Below are 22452 nucleotides of genomic sequence, written 5' to 3'. Positions count from 1 at the left end.
GAGACGGAAATTTCGGATGGTTTGGGTTGGTTTTATTGTACCGGGTTTGGGGTTGCGTTGTTTTGTATGGGGATGTATTGATTAATTTTTTTATTCTTTCCTCTCTATCATTCCTCTCTTCTCGCTCCCCTCCACCTTCTTCCTCAACCAACTAACCACCTTCTTCCCCCACAGGCCTCATATCCGGAACACACATCCACAAAAAACCCACGCAACCAACCGCCTCCCCATCCTCTTCCTCCCCATTATCCCCCCTATCCCCAACACCCTGCACCCCCCGCCCCCTCCGCCTCATCAAACGCTACCGCCTCCTAAACCGCTTCCTAACCAGCAACCTCGTAATCCTCCTCCCCTTAATCCCTGCCAAAAACCTAGATTCCCTCCATCTCATCTCTATCGTCACAGCTCTCGTCCTCTGGGTTTTGATATTGGAATTATGGGGTTGTAGTTGTGCGGATGAGACGTTTTTTGGGGAGAGAAGGGGGGAGAGGGAGCGGAGGTGTGTTTATACTTGTGGGGGGGAGGGGGAGAGGGGGGAGAGGGTGGGTGGGGTGGGGGAGGGTGGGAAGGGTGGGAAGGGGCTGGGTGGGTTGGGAGGATTGGGTGGATTGGGGGGGTTGAAGAGGGGGAGGAGGGGGGATATGTTGAGGATTGGGAGTAGGAGTGTTAGTGAGAGTGAGAGTGAACGTGGAAGGGGGGAAGAAGGGACTTATGAAGGGGTTTAAAAATGCGCAGGGTTGGGGGGAGATGTGTATAGAGAGAAAGATATTTTTTTTATTTTTGATAATGAAAAAAGAAGTTACTAAAGGGGGGTCAGTCAAATGTGTAAATATAGAAATAAAACAAACGATAGATTACTTCTCATCTCATCTTACTATAGAAACTAATAAATATATATAAAAAATTGAAAATAACATCACCTCTAACTCGGACATTATCATAAAATCAAAGTGATTTCAATTATATTTATATTTATATATATTAAGGAAGATCTGTTACGACAAGTAACAATTAGGTCACGGGATTAGTAATAACACGTGACGCGAGGACTCGAAGAGCTCGTAAGGCTTGGCCTCTCGAGCCCTTCGAGCCATGAAGCATGAAGGTCTATATAATCATAATGGATTTCCTTTGTATAGAGCTTTGTGCTCAAGATCAATCATTTAGTATACTCTACTATTAGTTACGAATTGCATCATTGTCATTACTTAAGTCCCTGCTTGACGCCTAGTTATAAACCACCTCGAGAGCCTAGAGCACTTTCACGTGATCTAGACGGCAAACCTCGTAACAAGATCTTGATAAAATTAAAAATAAATAAAGATATTAATTAATTACTCAGAATATAAAAATAATCAATTATATACATAATATTATAGTAGTACATTGTAATATAACATAATATATTAACGTTGTACAAATAATCTCACAATTATATTTATTTTCATATAAACTTCATTTACTCAACATTCAAGACTCAACACTGGATATCAAACAATCAACAGAAATCATCCCAAACAAATATAAGTCTTAAGATCTCAAAAAATTCAAGAAAATCATCGAGTAAATCAACGACACAAGTCATTACTCATTTTGATTATAGTTGTAGCTACCTACTTTCATTATCTCAACTCTTATCCTAACTAACTATTCATCCATTCATCCATCCATCCGTCTATCCATCCATACAAACGTACCAACGTACCAACGTACATCCTCAACCCCTTGTATACATCCCCAAAATCCAAGTAATTTAGTAGGTCCAAAAGTCTCCATGTTCCAAGTAACTTTGTGCTATCTCATCCTATTTGAATGAAAAATTTCGCTTTATCCAACTTTCCCACTTCTCACTTCTAATCAAATCTCTCCATTAAACTTGATTGAAAATATAAAAAAAAATCGAGAAAAGTTTTCGTAGGAGTAAGATAATAATAGAAACCCCAAAATGAGAGTGGGTATATTCAAGTAACGCCTTCTTCTACGATTTGGTAGAATCAATATCCTCCCATATTCCATATCATCACCTACCCATACCATCCGAATAAAAATTCTTTTACGGACATTGCACAGTTCCAATCCAATCCCATACCAAAAATGCAAAAAGGTTCCCTTTAACTCCCAAACGCACGAGAAATGTACGTTTCACTTTTCTTATAAAAGAGAACAAGCGTCGTATGTCGAGACCACTTGTAGTATTGTCGACATAGCGAGGTATCCGAAAATGACCAGAAAACTCGGTGACTCCAAAAACAAAAGAAAATATAGATACTGTAAAGTGAAATATAAAACGCCAACCGTTTTTCTAATAGAACACATGCCTCGATGATATACGATCCAGAAGCGAAAAGATATTTGCTGGATAAGAATTATTAAATAGTAGGGAGTGAAGTTCGATTTAAATCGAAATAATATGATCGGGCTTCGGACATAGGTCTGTTAATGATATAGCTTCATAGCCTAGGGAAAGTGAATTCTTTCAAGGTCACTCTTGCGAAAGAAATTGCTCAAGGAAAAATCTTATAAAAGTCAAGTCCTTATACGAATCCAATATCTATGGGCCGCAAAGATATCAAGGAAATAACTTGTCCAAAATATTCTGAATCCAAAGATCTAGAATCGAGGATCACGATACCCATTACGGTTCATGTCCGATTGATATTGAACTCCGCTCATGGATTCAGGTTGTGACATTCGAAGTGGTGGTAATTGCTCGTTGCGTTGATAAGAACCTCTTGGGGCGTAACTCTCTGGTTGATATGCATTCATGTCGACATGTGAACCACCGTTCTGTGGCATTGAGGTGAATCCATTCATGACAGACGGATGATTATTGGATCCAGCTTGACTGAGATCGCTGCGAAGTTGGGAATTCTCCAAGCGAATGACGTTACCTTCGCGGCGAAGATTGTCCATCTCGATTTGTGAGTTGTGTAGCCTCGCTTTCAATTCTTGTATCTCCTTTGCCTGTGCGTTATGTTCGGCGATAGCTATAGTAGTTCTTAGTATAAAGTCAATGAATAGTGTTCGTCGCAAATACCTTTTGTCAAAATCTCCCACTTGCTAGCTTTATTACCGCGTTCTTGAGGCATCAAATCCCTCAAGTTTTCAAACAATTCCTTCATTTCAGTTCGGCGTTTTCTTTCCGCAAGTTTATGGCTCACACGAAGCTCAGGTGTGCGACTGTAAGGTTGTCCACTGTTTGGTGAATCGCCATCCTCAGCTTGCAAATCAGATATTTGACGATTCTGTAGAGAATGATGGTGATGAGATACATTCTGGAACTCAGACGATGCTCGCGATAATCTAAAATCGGAGGACATTCCATCCTCTAACCTTCTTTGCCCAGCTGGCAGACGAGATTCTGTAGTATATTGGCTGCTAGCGACCGAGTCTGCAATGCTACTGCGTCTCGAGTCAAGGTTTAAGAAAGAGGTTCCTACTCTGCTCATGCTCTGGTTATCCTCGAGATGTCGATCGTGCGAGTTCCGTACCCTATGCACTGGTTCCTCAGGGAACGCCCAAGCTTCTCCCTTAGTTGGCTCAGCCGCGCGAGCAATATTAGACATAGCAGGACCAGTAATCATGGGAGCAGTCTTTGGCATTGTACTTCTGGGGGAGGTTGGTTCTGGTAGACGTTGTGGTTGATAGCTGTTTGAGAATCTCGGGTTTGACAAGCGGTCAGCGGTATTACCAGGGTTGCGCTGCTGTTGTAAAGTGCTCTGGATTGAAGTGGTTGATTGATTATTGCTGGCGTATGGCGAATTGAGACGCAAATCTTGGAAACCAGTACCCAATCTAGAATCAACACTCTCCCGACGGGAATCCCCGTTCATTGAAAGAGCTCCAAGTCCGGAGCCATATGATTGTCTATTTGTTTGGCCCGACATGGAGGCTAATTGACTAGCCACGGAGTCTTCGTAAGATGGGGAGACCATAGATGCGACGCTCATGCTGCCAGAGGTGGGAGAGGTAAGTTGTTGACTGGCAATGTGATTTGCTGCAGGAGAGGGACTTATATCGGCACTGGAGGAATGGTATCCCGTTGGAGAAGGAGCCATGACGACATCGCTGCTCGATAATTGCGAGTTGTCTACATTGAGGGTGTTCGTTAGCATATTCTTTGAAGCGCATTTTGAGTGAATGCTCCAAGACTCACGCTTTGATGATGGGTCTAGACTTGAATAATAAGCAGAATCTCTCTTGTGCTCTTCAGGGCCGACTTCATTCAAAACTCCTGCCAATCCAGTAGGCATTCTAGTTGATGGCGGACGTGAATCCATCATAATCGATTTGATGGTGAACAATTGCTTTGCAGTGATTACTTATCGATTGATCTATTTTGAGTGGCGGCGGGGATTTTTCTTAATTTAGGACTGAAGATAGAAAGCGGGCAAGATTCGCAATTCGCAGAGTCGCGGTTGAAGAATGGTAATTGGAGTATTGTGATAGGTTGGCTATTCAGATCAGAGTGATTGACGATAGTGAATAATGAATATCGAATTGTTTTACTTGATCGTACTTTGTTTGAATTGTAAGGTATTGTACGTTGTAAAGAATTTTGAAAGACCGCAGATGAAGTAAAAGTTGTGTTCTTGTTCTGCAAGGGAGAATAATGAAATGCTTTTCGGGGAGCGGTGATCGGGTCCTCGCGTACAGCACTAAAAGACTCGGTGGTTGTGGTGGGTTGGTGGGACTATATCGTGGTATTTATGATCTTTTACCGTCTTTCCTTAAAAGCCTCAAGGAAAACTATAAAAATAAAAAAGAGGAATGAAGAAATAAAAAGAGTTTGATTGAGATCTCGAGTATTGACTTTGTATATATCAATTTATCAAGTAGGATAATAAAATGAGAGATGGTCCTTGAGAGATCTAGGTGATTGTGATGAGAGTTAAGTTTCCTTGATACTAAAAGGGGATACTGTATGTAATTGAAGGAATATACTCTGTACTCCGTACAGATGATACTGAGATATGGTGTGCGACTGTATATATTCTGTTGAAGGAAGAAGTCTGTGTTTGCTTTGTTAAATCTGGGGAGGAAAACTGCAAAATGCCAATAGATAGATAGTACCTAGTGATCTGAATGTTTTCCAGAGTTTCTAGTGTGTGTCAAGTATCCAGCGTGTGCCAAGTATGTATCCGGTATATGTCAAATATCCAGAGATTAAAGTCTTTCTAGAAGAGAAAGTCAAGTGGTCTGGTAGGAGTTTTTGATTATGAGAAGAGGAAGCCTTATGCTGGGAGTGAAGAAGAGAGTTCTGGGTCAAGTTGTGTGAAGTTGTGCGTGGAAAGGTTTATGGATGGATATGATGGAGACCGTTGCAATGAACCCAAGGTAGACCCGTAGTTAGTCTCTTTCTTTAAGTGCACAGTCGGGAAGATGTATGGCTGCCAAGTCTGGGTGGTGGATGGGTGGGTGGATGGCGGATTGTGGGTTCCCTTTGTAGTGCAGTGCTGTACATACAGGGGCAAGGAATCTTTAAAGTTAAAAGAGTACAGACAATGAGTGAAATATGTGTGAACCACGGGCAAAACGGTCAGCCAGCTAAAAGAGAAGGATTTGTTTATGATATGTGTAGGACCGTAGGTAGGTTTCAAACTTTCAGCACCTCTCGGAGGATCTGGGTAATGTGGACGGAAGATAATCTTGTGAGATGTTTAATCTATGTGGATTTTGGTGTGTTGAGATATACTCTGTAGATCTATGGTGTACGAGATAAGTAAGGTTAAGTGTAGCTTTTATCCTCCATGAGAGTTTGAACTTTTATCGATATTCCTCGTCGGTCTCCTGTTCCGAGGCTCAAAGGATTGAATCGGTCAGAGAAGGTAGATTTCTAGTACTGAAGTAAGATATAGAATAAATGGGGAAAGATAATCGATTTGATATGCCGAGTATAAATATCCAGGTAGGTGGTAGGTAATGCGTGAGTTGTGAGTTGTGTGTGAGCTGATGGAGAATAATAAAAATGAAAATAATAAAAATAATAATAATAATAATAAATCAAATCATCAGTCAATCAGCAATCAATCAATCAATCAATCAATCAATCAATCAATCAATCAACTAAAGAAAGGGCAATTATTCTAATTTCTAGCTCCAGCCATAACTCTCTCTTTGAATCTCTGTACTCCGTATGGATGTAAGAAAAAGAAGGTTCTTCCCACGGGTCATTATCTTATTGCACTAGACTCCATCCCGTTACCTCGATGGTCATCAACCCCGATCCATGAACATCATGGATTGAAAGGGTCAAGGGGTTGTTCTCCAATTGCAGCGTGGATTACGACCAGCATTATTATCCCATATTTCAGGATTATTTGTGCCCACTTGCCCATGTCTGACTTTTTCCCACTAAACCAATTGAAGTGTAATTTTATTCCCAAAATTTAAATATATTTGGCTTCTTGGGCTCATTTTCTTCCTTCTCCCTTGAAAGTTAAAATGTACGGAGCATTTATTATTATTATTATTATTATTATTATTATTATTATTACTGTTTGTTCAAACTTCACTGTGTACGGACGGACCAAGGTAGAAAGTAAAAATGGCTGGATCCCTCCCTAGGTATGATTCCCCAACTTGCCCCGCAAATATTCAACAACAATTATCCGGCGATAGGTATCTAGACATCCATATCCACATCCACATCCACCCAATACTCGAATTTGCCATTTACAAAGTACCGAGACTGCTATCTACGGGAAGAGGAAACTTTAAACTATGACTTTAGAGTTTGCTTGCATTAGTTGGAGGCAAGTAAGTAAGTGTGTACGGAGTACGGAGTAGCTAAGCTTTGTACCGGTGTGGCGCCCCTGTAAGATCTTACTTGTTCAGAAAGTAGATGATCGTGTGCAAGATGGATATCACAATTGAAAGTATGAAAACCTCCAAGAAATGGGAATGATAATAGATATTCATTCACAACCATAAGTCCTGTCCTGCTATGAAAAACTTGAATAATTTTAGTTCCGTGCGACTCTCTCTTTTGCAAAGCGGACCCACCCATTAGCACATGAAAAATGCTCCAAGGTTGATAAAGCGCCAGTGAACTGTGCCGTATAACCTAATCGTTCATGTCAGCCATATCCATGAATGACATCGTGAATCCCAAGAGGAAATGATTGGGTCGATCACGATTTGCTGCTTACTTTGACCATATAATGGAAATAATCAATAGTTGCCACCGTTTGCATCGATTCCTCGGGGAGTTCTTCCTCCAAATATTGTATCTGGATCATGTGTTACGGATTAAGTAAGGCATGCTGCAGGTTTCGCAAAGCTACATGATACATGGCAAGTAGATGTATTCAGCGTGGTCTGATTGTTCTTTGGTATTCTTTGGATATCATGGCTTGATGAATTAAACAATGAAATAAGGTTCAATCTAGTCAGGAGCAACGAAGCATCAATGTTAGTGTTTGTCTCTAGTTCTTGGTTTTCTGAGATTGTGATTCTGATCAGATTCGACAAGTCATCTCCATACAGATACTGCAACTCATATCTACCTAGAACTTCCGATTGATCCCGCAGATCTTAACTTGATAACAGGGAATAGCTGGTACTGTACCACTTGACTAGGTACTCTCAACGGCTTTGTTGAGATGATACAAAGTACAGGTAGTACAGACTATCTTCGACTGAGACATGATATCAAAAACATGATACTACAGAATCTGGGAGAAGCTTGGAAGGGGAAATGTCTTGAAACTTTCTTCCATCCAGACTCTGTGTTTAGGCCTCTACAGAAACATTTATTAGCATTCCAAGAATCTCTGAGGTCTCAGCGGTATGATGCGTACACAGAGGTATCGACAGCATCTGGAAAAACCCAAAACGCTCAGATCAATACATGGCTCTTTCACTGACGCTCGTGCCTGACAGGACAAGCTCTCCACAAAACTTGGTTTCCGTCTACCAGTATCCCGTAGACTAATAAGCCAACTCGTGCCAGGAAGGAAGGAAGTTCGGAGTACCGAAGTAGATATTGTATCCTCGAATCCTCCACAAACCTTAATCGCTCGTCTCGTCTTCTCAATCAGGAATTTCTTGCGTGAAAATCCCAATCCCGTGATTCCATCTCATCGCATGCGCATGCCGTCTACCTACCTAGTAGTTCATCAAATGATGGTCCTATCGATAGGTAGATATCAGCTAATCAATTGAAAAATGGCATATCTGCCGTTGTTTCATCTGCAACCATGTTCCCCGATAATCCTAGTCTACACGGTAGGCTTTTCAACCTGGGTTTGACCCTGTCGCTGCACACTGCGCGGCATGATGATATGATGGGAAAACTGGGTTACTCAAGAATCATCTAGAGGGGTTGGGGGCCGTAGCACTTTAGCTTACTGGCCTCGTTTTACTTTACTGTCAGACTACCACTATGCCCTTTTGAGTTTCCTAAACAAAATTCTATATCTCTATTGTAGGCTCTATATCAATGATGATTGATGGAGGGTGGTGTGAAAAACTGACTCACTAGCGATACAATGACTACAAAGTGGTGCCATAATCCATGAGCCACATCATCAATGATAATAGATACAAGGTAGACTGGCCTTATCAATACTGTAATCGATTACATGCTTGGACTTATAAATACTGGATTACGGAGTACATGCTTATTCTCACCAACCTAGTAGCTGGAGAACTTAGGTACCAATCGCAACAAATCCATTTCCTCCAGGGTATCATGTGGAGTGAGATCTCACATTTTTCTCACTCTCTGCATTCAGGCTTAAATATTTGATTTATCGGTGTCATTACTCCGTACATTGCAGGTTACAAATGACCGAAAAATGATCATCGATGATGTGATTTGCTACCAATATGCCACCTGGCGCTTGTTAAGTCTCGACGTCTACACACAAAGTATCATCACACACAGATAGACGCTGTTCATCCGCGATTTATCAAGGGAAGCAAGGAGCTTAGTAAAAAATCCTTGCCTACGACGCTGCGAGCCCAATCTAGACGGATCCACAAATCCCGAAATCATATCCTGGAAATCTTACTCTTACTCATGAAATTCTTCATCCTCGGCTCGGGGATGCATCTCATGAAGGAGGTGAAGCCGCTCTGATAACGGGGTGATGAGAATGTAGAATAGTGATGAACTTGCAGTAGGTAGGAGAGAGGAAGAGTAAGCAAGCAAGGTAAGACAAGACAAGACAAGGCAAGACAAGGCAAGCAAGCAGGCAGGCAGGCAGACAAGCAATCAAAGGCTTCGGGAGAAACTAAAAAAGACCGACGTCTAGCTAGCCTTATAACCGCCCCGAAACACGAATCATCCCATGTTAATTGAAAATCTTAGCCAACTGCCAATTCTCCCGCACGGCTTAGGTTGCATTAGCATCGCTTTAAAGTGTTGGTTAGGCTGTTGGTCCACGATGTTTGAACGTGGTAAATCTAGATCGAGTTGGCATATCGCCATGAACAACGTGTGAGCGTGCATTGGAGTGAAAGCTTAAACTATTGTCCAATAGTTGAAAGTGGGAATGCCTTTGTTGTTTCAATGGGGTAATGATGAACGAGGTCTGAGAGTGATGATGCTATTTAAGTAGTAGTAGTGTGTAGTAATAGTAGTAGTGTGTACTGAGTAAGATGGATGCATCGTCCTAAAAATTAAAAAGGAATTGTTCGAGTATTTGACTGGTTACCTCTGGATGGTATGATTCGGGGAGGAAAGAAAAGAGGGATTTCATATGATTTTTTGCTTTTTTTTTTTTTTTCTTTTCTTTTTTTTCTCCCCGGACCCCTCATAGACAAGGGAAGATTAATAACCACCAGTCAGATTTCCGAATAGTATCGGATCTTCTTCAACCGGATTCACATCCTCAGCTGGTAGGTCGTGGCTCAGTTCAATGCATGGCCCCCATCTTTTCTCCACTTGAAGAAAAGATGCAGAAAAAGGACATGATCCTTCTTGTTCTGGATTCAGAAGTTTGATTATGTATGAAGTGGTTGATTAGTATACTTTGAAATGATACTTCGTTAATGTTACTGTTACTGTTACACCATCACGGGATACTTCTCGGTCTTTTTCTTCCACTCATTCATTCTTCCACCACACCATCTTTTCCTTTTTTCAACCTTCTGGATTGCCATGTGCTATGTATGTGCTGAGCCATTAAATGAGATACATGGAATTAATAGTTACAATACCTCCGCGGTATGGTGTATGCACATGAAAGCACCAGATACATGTACTTTCCACACTCTAATCTTACATCCAATCACGGAACTATAATTCTCTGGATAAAATCCAGCTCATGGGATCATCTCCCAGTAGGTACATAATTTCCCTAGACCTTTTCAATGCAACTCAAATTGCGTGACGGGTAACTTATTATATCGTGGGACATTCATTACTCACATCATGAGCATTAGTATGTATAATGGAAGTATTTTTGTTGGCTACCGACTACTTGGAACCTTATATCAATGATCATTCTTGTACTTCCATCTACTTTAACTTGTACAACTTGACCCAATCTAAGTGGCTTGGTAATATTCGAATGCATCTAGTACTTTAATATCTGTACTCAAGTCCCGAATTCACAAGGTTATGGGTCTCGGACGCAGTGAATACTGCTGATGAAGTTTCCAATATCAATATGCAGATGCACTATAATTTATATACTTCCGTTCAATGGTTCGATATTTCATTGAGCAAGATACTTCATGAACATTTCCAGTTTCATGCGGAACCAATTACTATGATGAATCTTATTTCTTCTTTACTGCATCACACGAGAATTTTAAAGTAAACTTCCTCAACAAATTACCAACTCACGGGATCACAGCATTTTCATTTATCTACCCCAATTTTCATCTCATCATATAAGGGTACCTGCTTCCAAGTCGTAATACAATCAATAGAGGCGTATCTCTCCACCCTAATTAAATACCAGAAAGCATTTCTAGCCCTCCAATTTTCCCCAAAACGGATGTATCGCTACACAAAACCAAGTATCCAAAACAATTCCGAACACAAAACATACTCTCGGATCGATGAGTGTGATATCTATTGTTTTCCTGGATCTTGGTGTACAAAATACGCATGCTGTTTGTATTCTATATCTTGCTTTCTGGTTGCTCAAGAACACACGGCTGGTTGTTATCCTAGACATATATGATATGATATGATGATGTGAGCTCAGCTGCTCTCCTTTTTTTCTTTCAAGGAGAAGAAAAGCCGGCGAATGAAGCATTGTGGGATTTTAATCACGGCCGATTTTCTAAACAAGGTTGAAATGCACCGGGAGAGTTCATAGAAGTTTCCGAAATTTGGCATACCTACCTATTGGCATATTTTTTTAATTGATATTTAGGTATTAACTTTTTATCCGTTCAGAATTCTCACATTTTCACCCGTCAATTTTGTACAAAATCATATTACTCCCATTACTCCCATAACCTCCTTCCATATTAAAAAACATGGGTATTTGAATTTTACTTTCGTCATACTTATCTAACTACATATATATGGATTATGTATTTTCCAATACCTGTTAGGTACAAATCTATCGGGAAGATATAGTACAATACAGTAATTACGGCCGATGTAGTACAGGTAGTGATTTATCTCTAAAACACGATTAAAGCCCTGGCTGGTAATGGAAAGAAAGAAAGAAAGTTTTGTATATAGATATAATACAAAGTATTATATTTCTAGCTGATGCCGCTATTTACAGTAGGTATTATTAATTTTATATATACCTAGCACGCTGGGCCGTTCGATGGATATCTCTGTTTGAGAACTCTTTACTTTATCTTATCACCATATGAAGTTTATTGAAGGGAGATTCTTGAGATGAATTTTTAATACGATGATATTACAGTAGAAAAAAATAGAAAAAGAAAGGAAGTATATCATCAATACCTTTGTTTTCTTCCTCTAATTACTGTGTACCTGATTTAAAATCTCAGTAACCTTATATAAATAAATCAATAACCAATTCTATTTATTCATTTTTCCTTTCTACACTATATCACCTCCTATTACCTCCCCTCACTTCATATCATATATATATCCCGCCCCTAAGAATAAAGTAATAAATCAATTTGAATGAAAAAAAAAAATACTTTATATTCTTATAAATTATAAATAATATCTCTTTTTATATTTTTTTAATTCGTGATATTCTCTCGGTTCAGGAGATGAGAAGCTTGGGTTGAGTTAGTTGGGTTAGGGCTAGTGATATGATGTGTTGGTTAGAGGGATAGTGGTGTGGTATTGTGATATGATATATTAGTTGTGGGGATTGCGAGTTGGTATTTTGATGTAATGGGATATAATAAATTTATACTTGATGTATTTGATATGATGATTGTACTTTGGAGATGTAGATATATAGGATAGGGGAGGAGATAGGGTAGGAGAGGAGGTATTGAGTATCAAGTAGAGAGTGGGTTTTCTTTATAATTATATACTTATAAATCTATATATTTAAATATTTAAATGATTATATATAGGCACTTGATTGTAGTATGAATAGATAAATAGATAAATAGATAAATAGATAAATAGATAAATAGATAAATAGATAAATAGATGTATATCACGGGCTTGGAGGTCCAAGGGAAACGGAATGAGAATAGGAAGAGGAAGAGGAAGGGGCTTGGGGTTCAAGATTTGAGATAGAGTTTATAAAATAAAGTATATACAATAGCAGAGAAATCTAAATGTTTGAAATATAATTTGGTTTGATTTGGCTTGATTGGGATATGGTATACTAGTGGGGAAGTAGATTTAGGATGTATAATGTGTGTATAATTATATAAATATATAATCAAGAGCGAGAATAAACACGATTATATATAAATATTCTGTTAAAAGGAATGACCTCACACAGGGAATAGTGGGAAGCTGATAGGGCAGAACTGAGGTAATATTGGTCTAGTAGGTAAATCTCTCTTCTAAGTTCTACGGAAGTGCGAAGCTCTCTGTAAGAGAGCTTCTCAATCTAGTCCTAACAGGACTAGTGCCCTGTGCACGTGCTACGCAGGAACCATTCACTTTAACATATTCTTTTATTTAGAAATTATAATAGAAGAAGTTTAATTGAGATATAAAAGAAAAAAAAACAACTTTTATTAAACAAGATTGATAAATAAAACTAAGATTATATTACATTATAAATTTCATTCTTTTTAATTTCTTAACTTTTTTTTTGTGACCAAAAGGGTGTTTTGTTACGCCGGGTAACAAGAAGACGCTCACGTGCTACCAATATCATGTGACTGACTCAGTGAGGATCAGCAAGCTCAGTACTGAGCTATACTGATCCTACTGATCAGCTAGAACACGAAGGTCTATATAATCAAGATGGATTTCCTTTGTATAGAGCTTCGTGCTCAAGATCAATCATTTAGTATACTCTACTATTAGTTACGAAGTGCATATCATTATTGTCATTACTTTAAGTCCCTGCTTGACGCCTAGTTATAAACTACTGTAACGATACTGTACTGAAGGCAGCGGCTGCCTAAGGTTCGTCTGGTTGGTAGTTGTAGGTTAAGGCTTTATCATTGGTCTTCACTTGGAAGTGAAGTCGTTACTAGATCAAGTAGAATGTAGGTAAACTAATTGATAACTAAGTTGAGCACGAAGCTCTTAGACTATGAAACTATCTTAACTATATACTTCTGAATGTTATTGGATAGCCTGGATAGACTGGTCTACCTGGGCTATCCCCTAGACTGGATAGACTAGGCTATCCAGTCTATCCATCACGTGATCCTTAGGAGGCCTCAGGACACTAATCCTGGGACGATTCTGATCCTAGGATAATTGTGATTCGTGACAACTACCTCGAGAGCCTAGAGCACTTCCACGTGATCTAGACGGCAAACCTCGTAACATGTTTATAGACCAGCAATTGTATTTAACTTAGAATCTACAGGTGAAGAGCACCTGTAGATGGGGATAGCTACTCTATATATACACAAATGAATGGCCTAGCCGTAATGGCTAGGCAAAAAGAATTCATATTTATCCCTCCAATGATCTTACTTTACCGATAACCATTGATACCTAGTACTTGTCCGGATCTGATCCTCAGGTCACCTAAATCGCATACTAATCCCGAGTAATCGTATCATGTGTGGACATGGTTAATGTACCTGAGGTTTCTTATATAATAAGGGTGGGAGGAAAGCAGGGATTTCCGTCACATTTTTATTCTCTCTATTCAAAATCAATTTTATATTATTATCAAAATATATCAAATCATTTAAATCTTTTTCTTCAATATTCAATTTCTATCTTTTACTTTTTAATCTTTATTCTTTTAATTTCTATTTTTCGTTCTCTACTTTTTAATCTATATATTTATATATTTATAAAATACAATTCTATATCAATATCTACAACCATAGAACACTCATTCTAACCAATCCCATTCCTTGATTCCAATCAAAAACTCACTAGATAATAATAGTTCTTAACATTTTACCCCGCGAGTTTAAACAAACGAACTTAAATCGATTTTGACTCAATAACAATAGTAACAGCACAAAAAAAATAACAAAAGAAAGGAAAGCTGGCTTGCTATGAGATCGTGAATTGCGAAACGAGAAGGAAAAGTGTACGAAATGAGAAATGAGAAATGAGAAATGAGAAATGAGAAATGAGAAATGAGAAATGAGAAATGAGAAATGAGAAATGAGAAATGAGAAATGAGAAATGAGAAATGAGAAATGAGAAATGAGAAATGAGAAAGAAATGGTTAAAGATGTCTCCATCCACTTTGATACAAGACCTGCATCTCATTAATCAAACATTCTAATCCCAATTCCTCTCTCCTCTCACCCCCCTTCCCCCCCACATTCCCACCACCATCCCCATCACCAACCTCCCCTATCCTCCCCTCCTCGACCCACCTCCGCACTCTCCTCCCCATCCTCCGCCTCTCCACCCACCCACCCCACCACTCCCCAACCCATCCCACCCTAACCCCCCAAACCCCCCTCACACCCTCCCATTTCCCAGGCCCACCCCCCCTCCCATTAACCACCTCATAAACCTCCCTCTTATACGCGACCCTCACATTCGGATTTACATAAACTCCCCTCCTATCCCTTAGCGGATTATCCGCATGAATCAAACAACACTCACTACCCTCTACATGTTTTTCCGCCAGAGAATCCTCCACACCTCTAAATTGTAAACCTTTGAAATTATTATTTTGCTCGTTGTGGATTCCTTGTTGATTGGATGAGGAGGAGGGATACCAAGGTTCACCGTCGAAAACGACCATGCCGTTCCAACAGCTTTTGACGGGTACGGGTTCGTTTCTTTTTATGGCGTTTAATGATTGAGGAGAGTAAAAGTATGGCCAGGAAAGAGATGAGGTTTTTCGACCTGAGGAGTCGCGGAGGGCAAATGTGTCGTAGTATTGGTAGGGGCGTGAGAAATCAAGAGAACAAGCTGCGGCGTAGGAGTTATTGTTTGTGGCGAGGAGAGTAGTTACATCGGTTGTCTGTTATGTGATTAGTCACAGGTATGATTTTATAGAGATAGTGAATGAAATAGACGGGAATATAGACTGGTATGGAGATATAAGAGATGAAGAAGTAAGATAGAAAACAAACGAAAAGAAAAGGGGAAGAAACACGTGATAACATACCGTAAAAACAACATCGTTAATCCATAAAATCTTATCAAATTTTCTTCCTCTTCCCTCATCCCATACCCTCAGTAAAGGTTCCATAGCCTTATTTCTCAATCTCGCCAAATATGGTATCCGTCTCATTTCCCATCCACTTTCACTCTCTTTCCTTTCCGTAAATAACCATCCAGTTCTATCCTCTTCTGGCACATGTTTTAATTCCTCAAGCTGACCCGCACGATCCATACCTAATTCAACTGTCCTTTCTACACCGGCTTCATTTAGCATACCATCTAAATCCATCAATGCCGCTTTCGTCCCATCCCAAGAACCCGACTCAACAATTGAGACATAGACATTCTTAGGTCCTAGATGTTGAACCAGGGATATAAGAGCCGGTGACCAATTTTGCTTGAGCATTATTTCGGAAGTACGAAATATAGCTGCGATGAAAATTGTTTCATTATTAGGATTTCCCATTTGTGGTGTAAATCCCTGAAATGCTACATCATTTTCAATATCACTAGATAATAATGACTCTTGATCCCCCTCTCCACCAACTCTTCTCATCGATGGAGAATCCTGACCTGGTAATGAGAGGGATTCATGTTGATTTGACGTCAAAGTAGAAGCAGCAATTGCCGAATATGGAGGCGTGATAATACGTATTGGACGTGGAAGATTGATAACGATCCAATAAGCATCCAGGAGGAAGAACACAAGGATGGCAAGACAGAGATTAGGAAGGCGTGAATGGGGATGAAGAGGGGATCGTGGGGCGCGGAGATAACGTCTAGGAAGAAATGTCATGGTTTAGTTGTGATGCCGAGCTTGTACTGCTAGGAAGAGTATGTTGATGCCGTCTAGGGTATTTTAAGAGCGTGATGAGGGGCTATGAACGGGCCGAAATGACTGGGTATGATATCCTAGTTCTTAGCTACCTAGTAGCTTGTAGCAACAAACGTGCTCAAGAAACAACCGGGGAGCTGTAGGGGAAGCGAGTAGTCGGATATCCCGTTCGGACAAATGACCAGAAGGAAGTAGCCTGCCGTTCAAGTCTGGGGTTCAGAACCGAGTCCGTCTCAACCTATCGCATAGGGAGATGAGGGTGGAATGTGAGGATTTGGGATTGCGAGCTTATAAGCATATGAAGCCGTAAGAAAGCCAGAACATTATTCATATGAGGTTTAGATGAACTGAAGCAAAACCAAGGCATGATTCATAGTTTTGTACTATTTTTTTGGTGTGTTGGTTGCTTGTTGGATGTCCGTTTTCAGCGAAACGTGATGATTAACCAAGGGATTTATTTGGCGTTTGAGAATTACCTTACTAGCGTGCGAGCTTGCAAGCTTATATGTACCTAATTCTACCTACCTAGGTATCAAAGGATTCGATTACGCTCGTATAAATATCATGACATATACATCCCCGCCTCGTACTGCAGTGACAGAATTGAAAAGAAGAGGGGTATAAAAAGGCGCAGCTACTGAAATCAAAATATCACTCGAGTAGATTCATACAAAGGAGTCAGAACCCTACAATAATTAATTGCTAGGTTCGTGTTCGAATTCCGGCCCCACCGAATGGATTTCTATTCCGAGGTTTCAATCCGAGTCCGAGTTAGCTCTATGATCCCCAGATTCTATACAGAATACTATAATAGTTCATTGAATTTCTACATAACCACCTGGTGAACCACAAGACAAAACCGAATGAAAATAAACATACATCCATCCATCTACACATTCAAAAATTAAAGTCTCAAGATCTTACATACTATCCACCCATCTATCCATACAACCTTCTCATTACCAGGTACCCATATAAACACCCCATCTAATTCCCTAACATCAACCAGTTATCTATCCTAACATTCATTAGTCATTCATTCATTCATCACATCTTTCTTCAATATTCTGCATTCCATATCCAACATTCAATACCTATTCACACCCAATTCAGCTTCTCTCTCTTCTCTTCTCTTCTCTTCCCTTCTTTCTAATGAATAGACCGATAATCATATCTGGTAGTCGAATTGATGATCACCAAGCCAAGTAACCTTATTGATCAATTAATTATTGAAGAATATGAATTTGCCTAGTGGTCAATAAAGGATGCAAGTTACTCAATACAGCAAGTATGTATATATAAGCCAAAGTATGAGCCGCTACTAGAATGAATATGCTAGTCATTCAGATCAATCAGGTCAAATAGTCATTTTATATCTATCCTCGGTTGAATTTTTTAAAAGTACACTCACTCCTAAAGTCAATCATTATACAATTGAAATGAAATTGTAAGGAGAAAACAAAAAGTATATATTTCTTAATTATTATATATAATCTATCTAGGCATCTCAATCTACTTATCTATTTATCTGCCTATCTACTCATCTATCCGTCTATCCATCTGTTAATATAAATATATCCCAATCATGCTGAAACCTCAATAGCCTTTTGTTGCGCCTCAAACTCCTTGCTAAATGTATAAGTAGTATATCCCTCCACCTGCGTCTTGTTGTAGAAAGTATTTCTATCATATGGAGTAAACTCAATTCCCTCCTTGACTCTGAAAGGAAGATCTGGATTGGCGATAAAGTATCTTCCAAATACAATGACAATATCCCTTCCTTTGTATTCTTCATCAACAGCTTTCTTTGCAGATTCCGCCGAGAATCCTCCAGCGATAAGGACTGGGCTAGTATTATCCCAAATGTCAACCATAAATTTGACGTTCTCCTCCGTTGCTTCACTGTCTACGTTTCCATCGATTCTAGACTCGACAGCGTGTAGGTATGCAAGGTTCAATTTCTTGAGCCCTTGGACGAAATAGCTAAATTGTGGAACAGGATCCGCCATCTTCATCCCTTGGAATGAAGAAAATGGACTCAATCTAATACCAGTCTTGTCAGCACCAACAGCTTCAACCACAGCCTTGGTAACTTCAAGTCCGAAACGTGCCCGGTTTTCAATACTTCCTCCCCAAGAATCGGTACGTTGGTTGGAAGTATCTTGGAGAAATTGATCGACCAAGTAACCATTTGCGCCGTGAATCTCAACACCGTCGAATCCAGCTTCAATTGCATTCTTCGCGGCTTGTGCATACCATCCAATATATTCCTTGATTTCCGACTCGGTCAAGGCCTCTGGCTTGGCTCCTCCCTCGAATGCGATATCGCTTGCAGATTTGAGTTTATAACCAGATTTCCCCAACTCTGAAGGATCTGCAGTTCTTCCCAATGCCCATAATTGCACCCAGATGTGTGATTTCTTCGCGTGTACGGAATCGGTAACTTTTTTCCATGCGGTAATTTGATCTTTGTTCCAGATACCAGGGACATTAGAATAGCCGCCGGCTTGAGGGGAAATAAAGGTAGCTTCGGTGATGAGATGTGTGCCGGGAACAGAAGCACGTTGGGTGTAGTATTCGGAAACCATTGGAAGAGGGACGTGGTTCTCATCGGCACGGAATCGGGTGAGGGGTGCCATGGCAATTCGATGTTGAAGCTTGGTAGCTCCAACCTTGAGAGGAGTGAAGAGTGTTGATGAAGACATGTTTGTTGGGTGTTCTCGAGAGGTTAGTAGGTATGTGAATGTGTTGTTGCTGTTTGATCACTTGCTTGTTTGAATGAAGTGGAATGGAAAGGAGTGAGAAGGACGAAGGGTCCATATACCTTTATACTCCCCCATTACCTCTCGGCATTGCGCAATGGCGTATATAAAACTGACTAGTTTGATTGTTCAGCACTGCGGACCTCTAACATCATTGATATTGCTTACAAACAGGTATCCTGAAAAGCATATTCTGTGTGTCCGACAGTCTAAGAGATGTCTAAAGTAGTGGGGCCGACACACGATAAGTCGGTGATAACAGATTCTTTAAAGATCCGAAGGTTTCTGTAAAAAATTTTGTCAATCTATTTTTCGATTTTGGTGAAACAGACAACTATTACAAATCGAACAACAGCTCTATGACGTGCCGTCCCAAGCAAATGGCAACAGCCAAAATGTGAACTGCCGACATGATTGATGATGACTGGGTATTAACGTTAGTAATCCTTATCAGTTATCTCCAAGATGGCAAAATCAGAAATTTTCGTCCAAGAGGGAAAATGTTTAGCTAGGTAGGTATTGATTGATACGAACATATATATCATTGAGTCTTGAGAGTATTGACTACCTAGAGAGGTGTAGATAGATGATGATATTTTCACAAGCGTTCAGACAGACCAATCAATGAAAGCAGAAAGAACCAACTAACCCCACTCTTTCCTTCTTTCCCCTCTCTAAAATCATCGTCCTTTTTTTCCATTCCGCTTCACTCCCAGCGCAAAAATGCATTCTCCAAGTTTCAATCTTCAAGTGACGATTCTATCTAGAACATGAAAAATGGTAAAAAGTCTGGAGCGGCAGGGAGTCGAACCCTGGACTTCATCGAGCATTATCAGTTATCTCTTTCAAGACATTGAAGTTGCAAACGAGGCACTCTACCACTGAGTTACAGCCCCTAGTAGTTGTTATTGACACTTCTCAGCTTATTTTAAATTATATCTCTGATTTCCCAAAAAAAAGCTGACCCAATTGTGGGGAAGGAGTTATAAATTCTTATAAAGCAATCGGTCAAATAAAAATGTGGGACTTATTATTAATCTCTCGCCATGATCGGCACTCACAAAAGTCCGACTCTTGTAAAGTCGGAAACAACGACTATCCCCGAAGAGTGACATGTTTTACCATGGTAGCTACGATATAAATAACTTGATCAACCTTTTGAATTAGTACAATAATTTTTGTATTATTTGATTTCAATTTGATAATACTCACAATTCTTATAAGGGATTTTATTATATTAACTTGAAAATTCATAACTATACTCTGTATATCAGGATATATTTTACATCAACATCGGTAAAGGGACAATTCGTTTCCCCGAGGACATTTGCTTGTCGGCCGTTCGTAAGAGCCGATTATTAGTTTAAAATCCCGTGGTGCTCTTTGATGGAGTGAGAAGATGAAAGAGCCATCCACAGAATACCTAGAGGTACTTTTGCTATTGCGGTAGGTACCAAGACGTCACTTACCGCAAATAGTTGCATTCACACACTCTTGTCGATTGATATATAAGCTATAGATAGAGTCAAGAAGGGAGAGTAGAATAGGTAAGAGGATATACAGTGAATGGAGGTAGAGTGAACCAAGGCGAATGTTCTTTGCGGCAAATACTACAAAGTAGGTGTCAACTATCTAATATGTAGCAACAATATCCAATTGATATTGCCTTCCAAACAACATGTCAGCTCTCACACTCCTCCACCCCCAAATTCAACAACTTTATAACCCATTCATCGCCTGATCTCATCATCTCATCTCACACTACATATTAACATGCGTGCATCAACAACATACAAGCAACAGGATCTAGCAATTATGATTCCAAATCACAATACCATTTATTTCCTACCCACAATTTCTCATCCGTACCACCACCAAAACATCTACTCCGTATATTTTACCAAATCTCGGAGTCGACTTTTGTGCACCCCGAAGAAAATATCATACGATTTGAACATCTCCAGATTCTCCACGGGCTTTGAGAATTCCCGCGACTGGGGTGATGAAGCACTTCGGCGTTACTTTTTTGTTATCAGTTAATTATCATATTTTTCTTTCGATCACTCGAGTGTGATGAATTATATTTCTTCCTAATATCATAGTGATAATACCTTTATTTAAACAAGATATTCCAACTTCTAAGAAAATCTTACCATTCATTCCCAGCACAACTATTCTGATCAAATGCTTGCCGCAATCCTTCTTCCTCGTTTTCTAAAGAAGGAAATCAATATCGTCTCCCTCTCTCCCTCTCTCTCTCTCTCTCTCTCTCTCACTCTCAGAGCATCAGTGCTAACATTCGTAGCGCATCTACTCCAACCACAAGTCTCTATTTCGTCTTGAACAATCAATGAAATCTAAATCTCCAATCTCAAGTCAACACCAAATCTGCATATCCCAAATCATCATCTTCATCTCAAAATTCCCTCTGTATATACTTCGAATCCACCCGCATCCGCGCCATCGCCATCGCCATCCCTAATGTTCCAAGTTCCAACCCACCATGCCAATATCTAACTCCAACGAGCGGTATAAACTCAAGTGAACCATTCACCTCACCAAAATACCCAATCGATGCACTACTCCTCTTATTCCCTCCCTCCACATACCCCATGACTCTCTCCTTAACGTTCTGGACATGTAAATCTCAGATATCTTCGCATTGTAAGTCTACATTGTACAATAGAGACTCAATATATATATATCTATCATACAGAATTAAGAATTTCTCAAGCTGGAACAATGAATATGAATATAGATTGAACATTTAGATCTTGAAATTGTAAATCATAGGACTAGTCACTAAGTAGGTACCGTTATGTAGGTAGCATTACCTAGACTTTTCGCTCCTTTAAAATAAAAAAAGAACTACTTGCAAGAAAAAGCAGCCCGGCAATCGATGAATCCTCAAAGTCCACCTGAAAGTACCCATATAGCAACTTCATAATACAAGTTCAACCGAGCCGCTTTCACTACCACCATCGCGAGTACAAGAGAGATAATTCCCTCCCCCCCCCCCCCCCCCCCCATGAAGAGTGTTATGGCCGTGAATGGTGAAACTCTTCGTCAAGTTAGGCCCAACGTGGGAGAACTCAGCGGAACCGTCTAGATCGTCACCACTGCCGGAGCTGGGCCTTACTCCGCGATCGTCGACCCAACTGCTACCGGTACGTTCTCTTCAAGGTGCTGAAGCAAAGGTCACTACTCAGGTACCAGGCAGAAGG

General features: G+C 40.0%; 7 protein-coding genes and 1 non-coding gene across 8 annotated transcripts in view; 3 read left to right on the top strand and 5 right to left on the bottom strand.

Moving 5' to 3' along the window:
- Positions 1-829, top strand: part of SS1G_01996 (hypothetical protein) — a gene marked incomplete at both ends in the record, with an annotated part of 2422 nt that extends 1593 nt beyond the window's left edge. Inside the window, 2 exons of the mRNA XM_001597750.1 lie at positions 332-665; positions 818-829. Of these exons, the coding sequence (XP_001597800.1) occupies positions 332-665; positions 818-829 (346 nt within the window). The remainder of the gene's footprint in view (positions 1-331; positions 666-817) is intronic.
- A 1781-nt stretch (positions 830-2610) lies between these two features.
- On the bottom strand, positions 2611-4253 carry SS1G_01995 (hypothetical protein; the record flags this gene model as incomplete). Its single annotated transcript, XM_001597749.1, has 4 exons — positions 2611-2987; positions 3038-3245; positions 3441-4090; positions 4157-4253. The coding sequence occupies 4 exons, from the start codon at positions 4251-4253 to the stop codon at positions 2611-2613; spliced, it is 1332 nt and encodes a 443-aa protein (XP_001597799.1).
- Positions 4254-5504: 1251 nt separating this feature from the next.
- SS1G_01994 (predicted protein) lies at positions 5505-6567 on the top strand (the record flags this gene model as incomplete). Its single annotated transcript, XM_001597748.1, has 3 exons — positions 5505-5589; positions 6098-6142; positions 6440-6567. The coding sequence occupies 3 exons, from the start codon at positions 5505-5507 to the stop codon at positions 6565-6567; spliced, it is 258 nt and encodes an 85-aa protein (XP_001597798.1).
- Positions 6568-6723: 156 nt separating this feature from the next.
- On the top strand, positions 6724-7255 carry SS1G_01993 (predicted protein; the record flags this gene model as incomplete). The annotated part of the gene is made up of 3 exons (XM_001597747.1): positions 6724-6759; positions 6970-7047; positions 7181-7255. The coding sequence occupies 3 exons, from the start codon at positions 6724-6726 to the stop codon at positions 7253-7255; spliced, it is 189 nt and encodes a 62-aa protein (XP_001597797.1).
- Positions 7256-14735: 7480 nt separating this feature from the next.
- On the bottom strand, positions 14736-16427 carry SS1G_01992 (hypothetical protein; the record flags this gene model as incomplete). Its single annotated transcript, XM_001597746.1, has 2 exons — positions 14736-15488; positions 15636-16427. The coding sequence occupies 2 exons, from the start codon at positions 16425-16427 to the stop codon at positions 14736-14738; spliced, it is 1545 nt and encodes a 514-aa protein (XP_001597796.1).
- Positions 16428-18049: 1622 nt separating this feature from the next.
- SS1G_01991 (hypothetical protein) lies at positions 18050-19171 on the bottom strand (the record flags this gene model as incomplete). The annotated part of the gene is made up of 1 exon (XM_001597745.1): positions 18050-19171. The coding sequence occupies one exon, from the start codon at positions 19169-19171 to the stop codon at positions 18050-18052; it is 1122 nt and encodes a 373-aa protein (XP_001597795.1).
- An 847-nt stretch (positions 19172-20018) lies between these two features.
- SS1G_14673 lies at positions 20019-20124 on the bottom strand. The gene has a single exon. It is a non-coding gene; the product is annotated as a tRNA-Ala (tRNA).
- Positions 20125-21644: 1520 nt separating this feature from the next.
- On the bottom strand, positions 21645-22258 carry SS1G_01990 (predicted protein; the record flags this gene model as incomplete). The annotated part of the gene is made up of 2 exons (XM_001597744.1): positions 21645-21860; positions 22157-22258. 2 exons carry the CDS (start codon positions 22256-22258, stop codon positions 21645-21647), a joined length of 318 nt encoding a protein of 105 aa, XP_001597794.1.
- Between the last annotated feature and the right edge of the window lie 194 nt (positions 22259-22452).

The sequence above is a fragment of the Sclerotinia sclerotiorum genome, genomic scaffold, assembly GCF_000146945.2.
Source record: "Sclerotinia sclerotiorum 1980 UF-70 scaffold_2 genomic scaffold, whole genome shotgun sequence".
NCBI classification, from domain to species: domain Eukaryota; kingdom Fungi; phylum Ascomycota; class Leotiomycetes; order Helotiales; family Sclerotiniaceae; genus Sclerotinia; species Sclerotinia sclerotiorum.
This window is presented reverse-complemented; position numbering and strand designations above follow the sequence as displayed.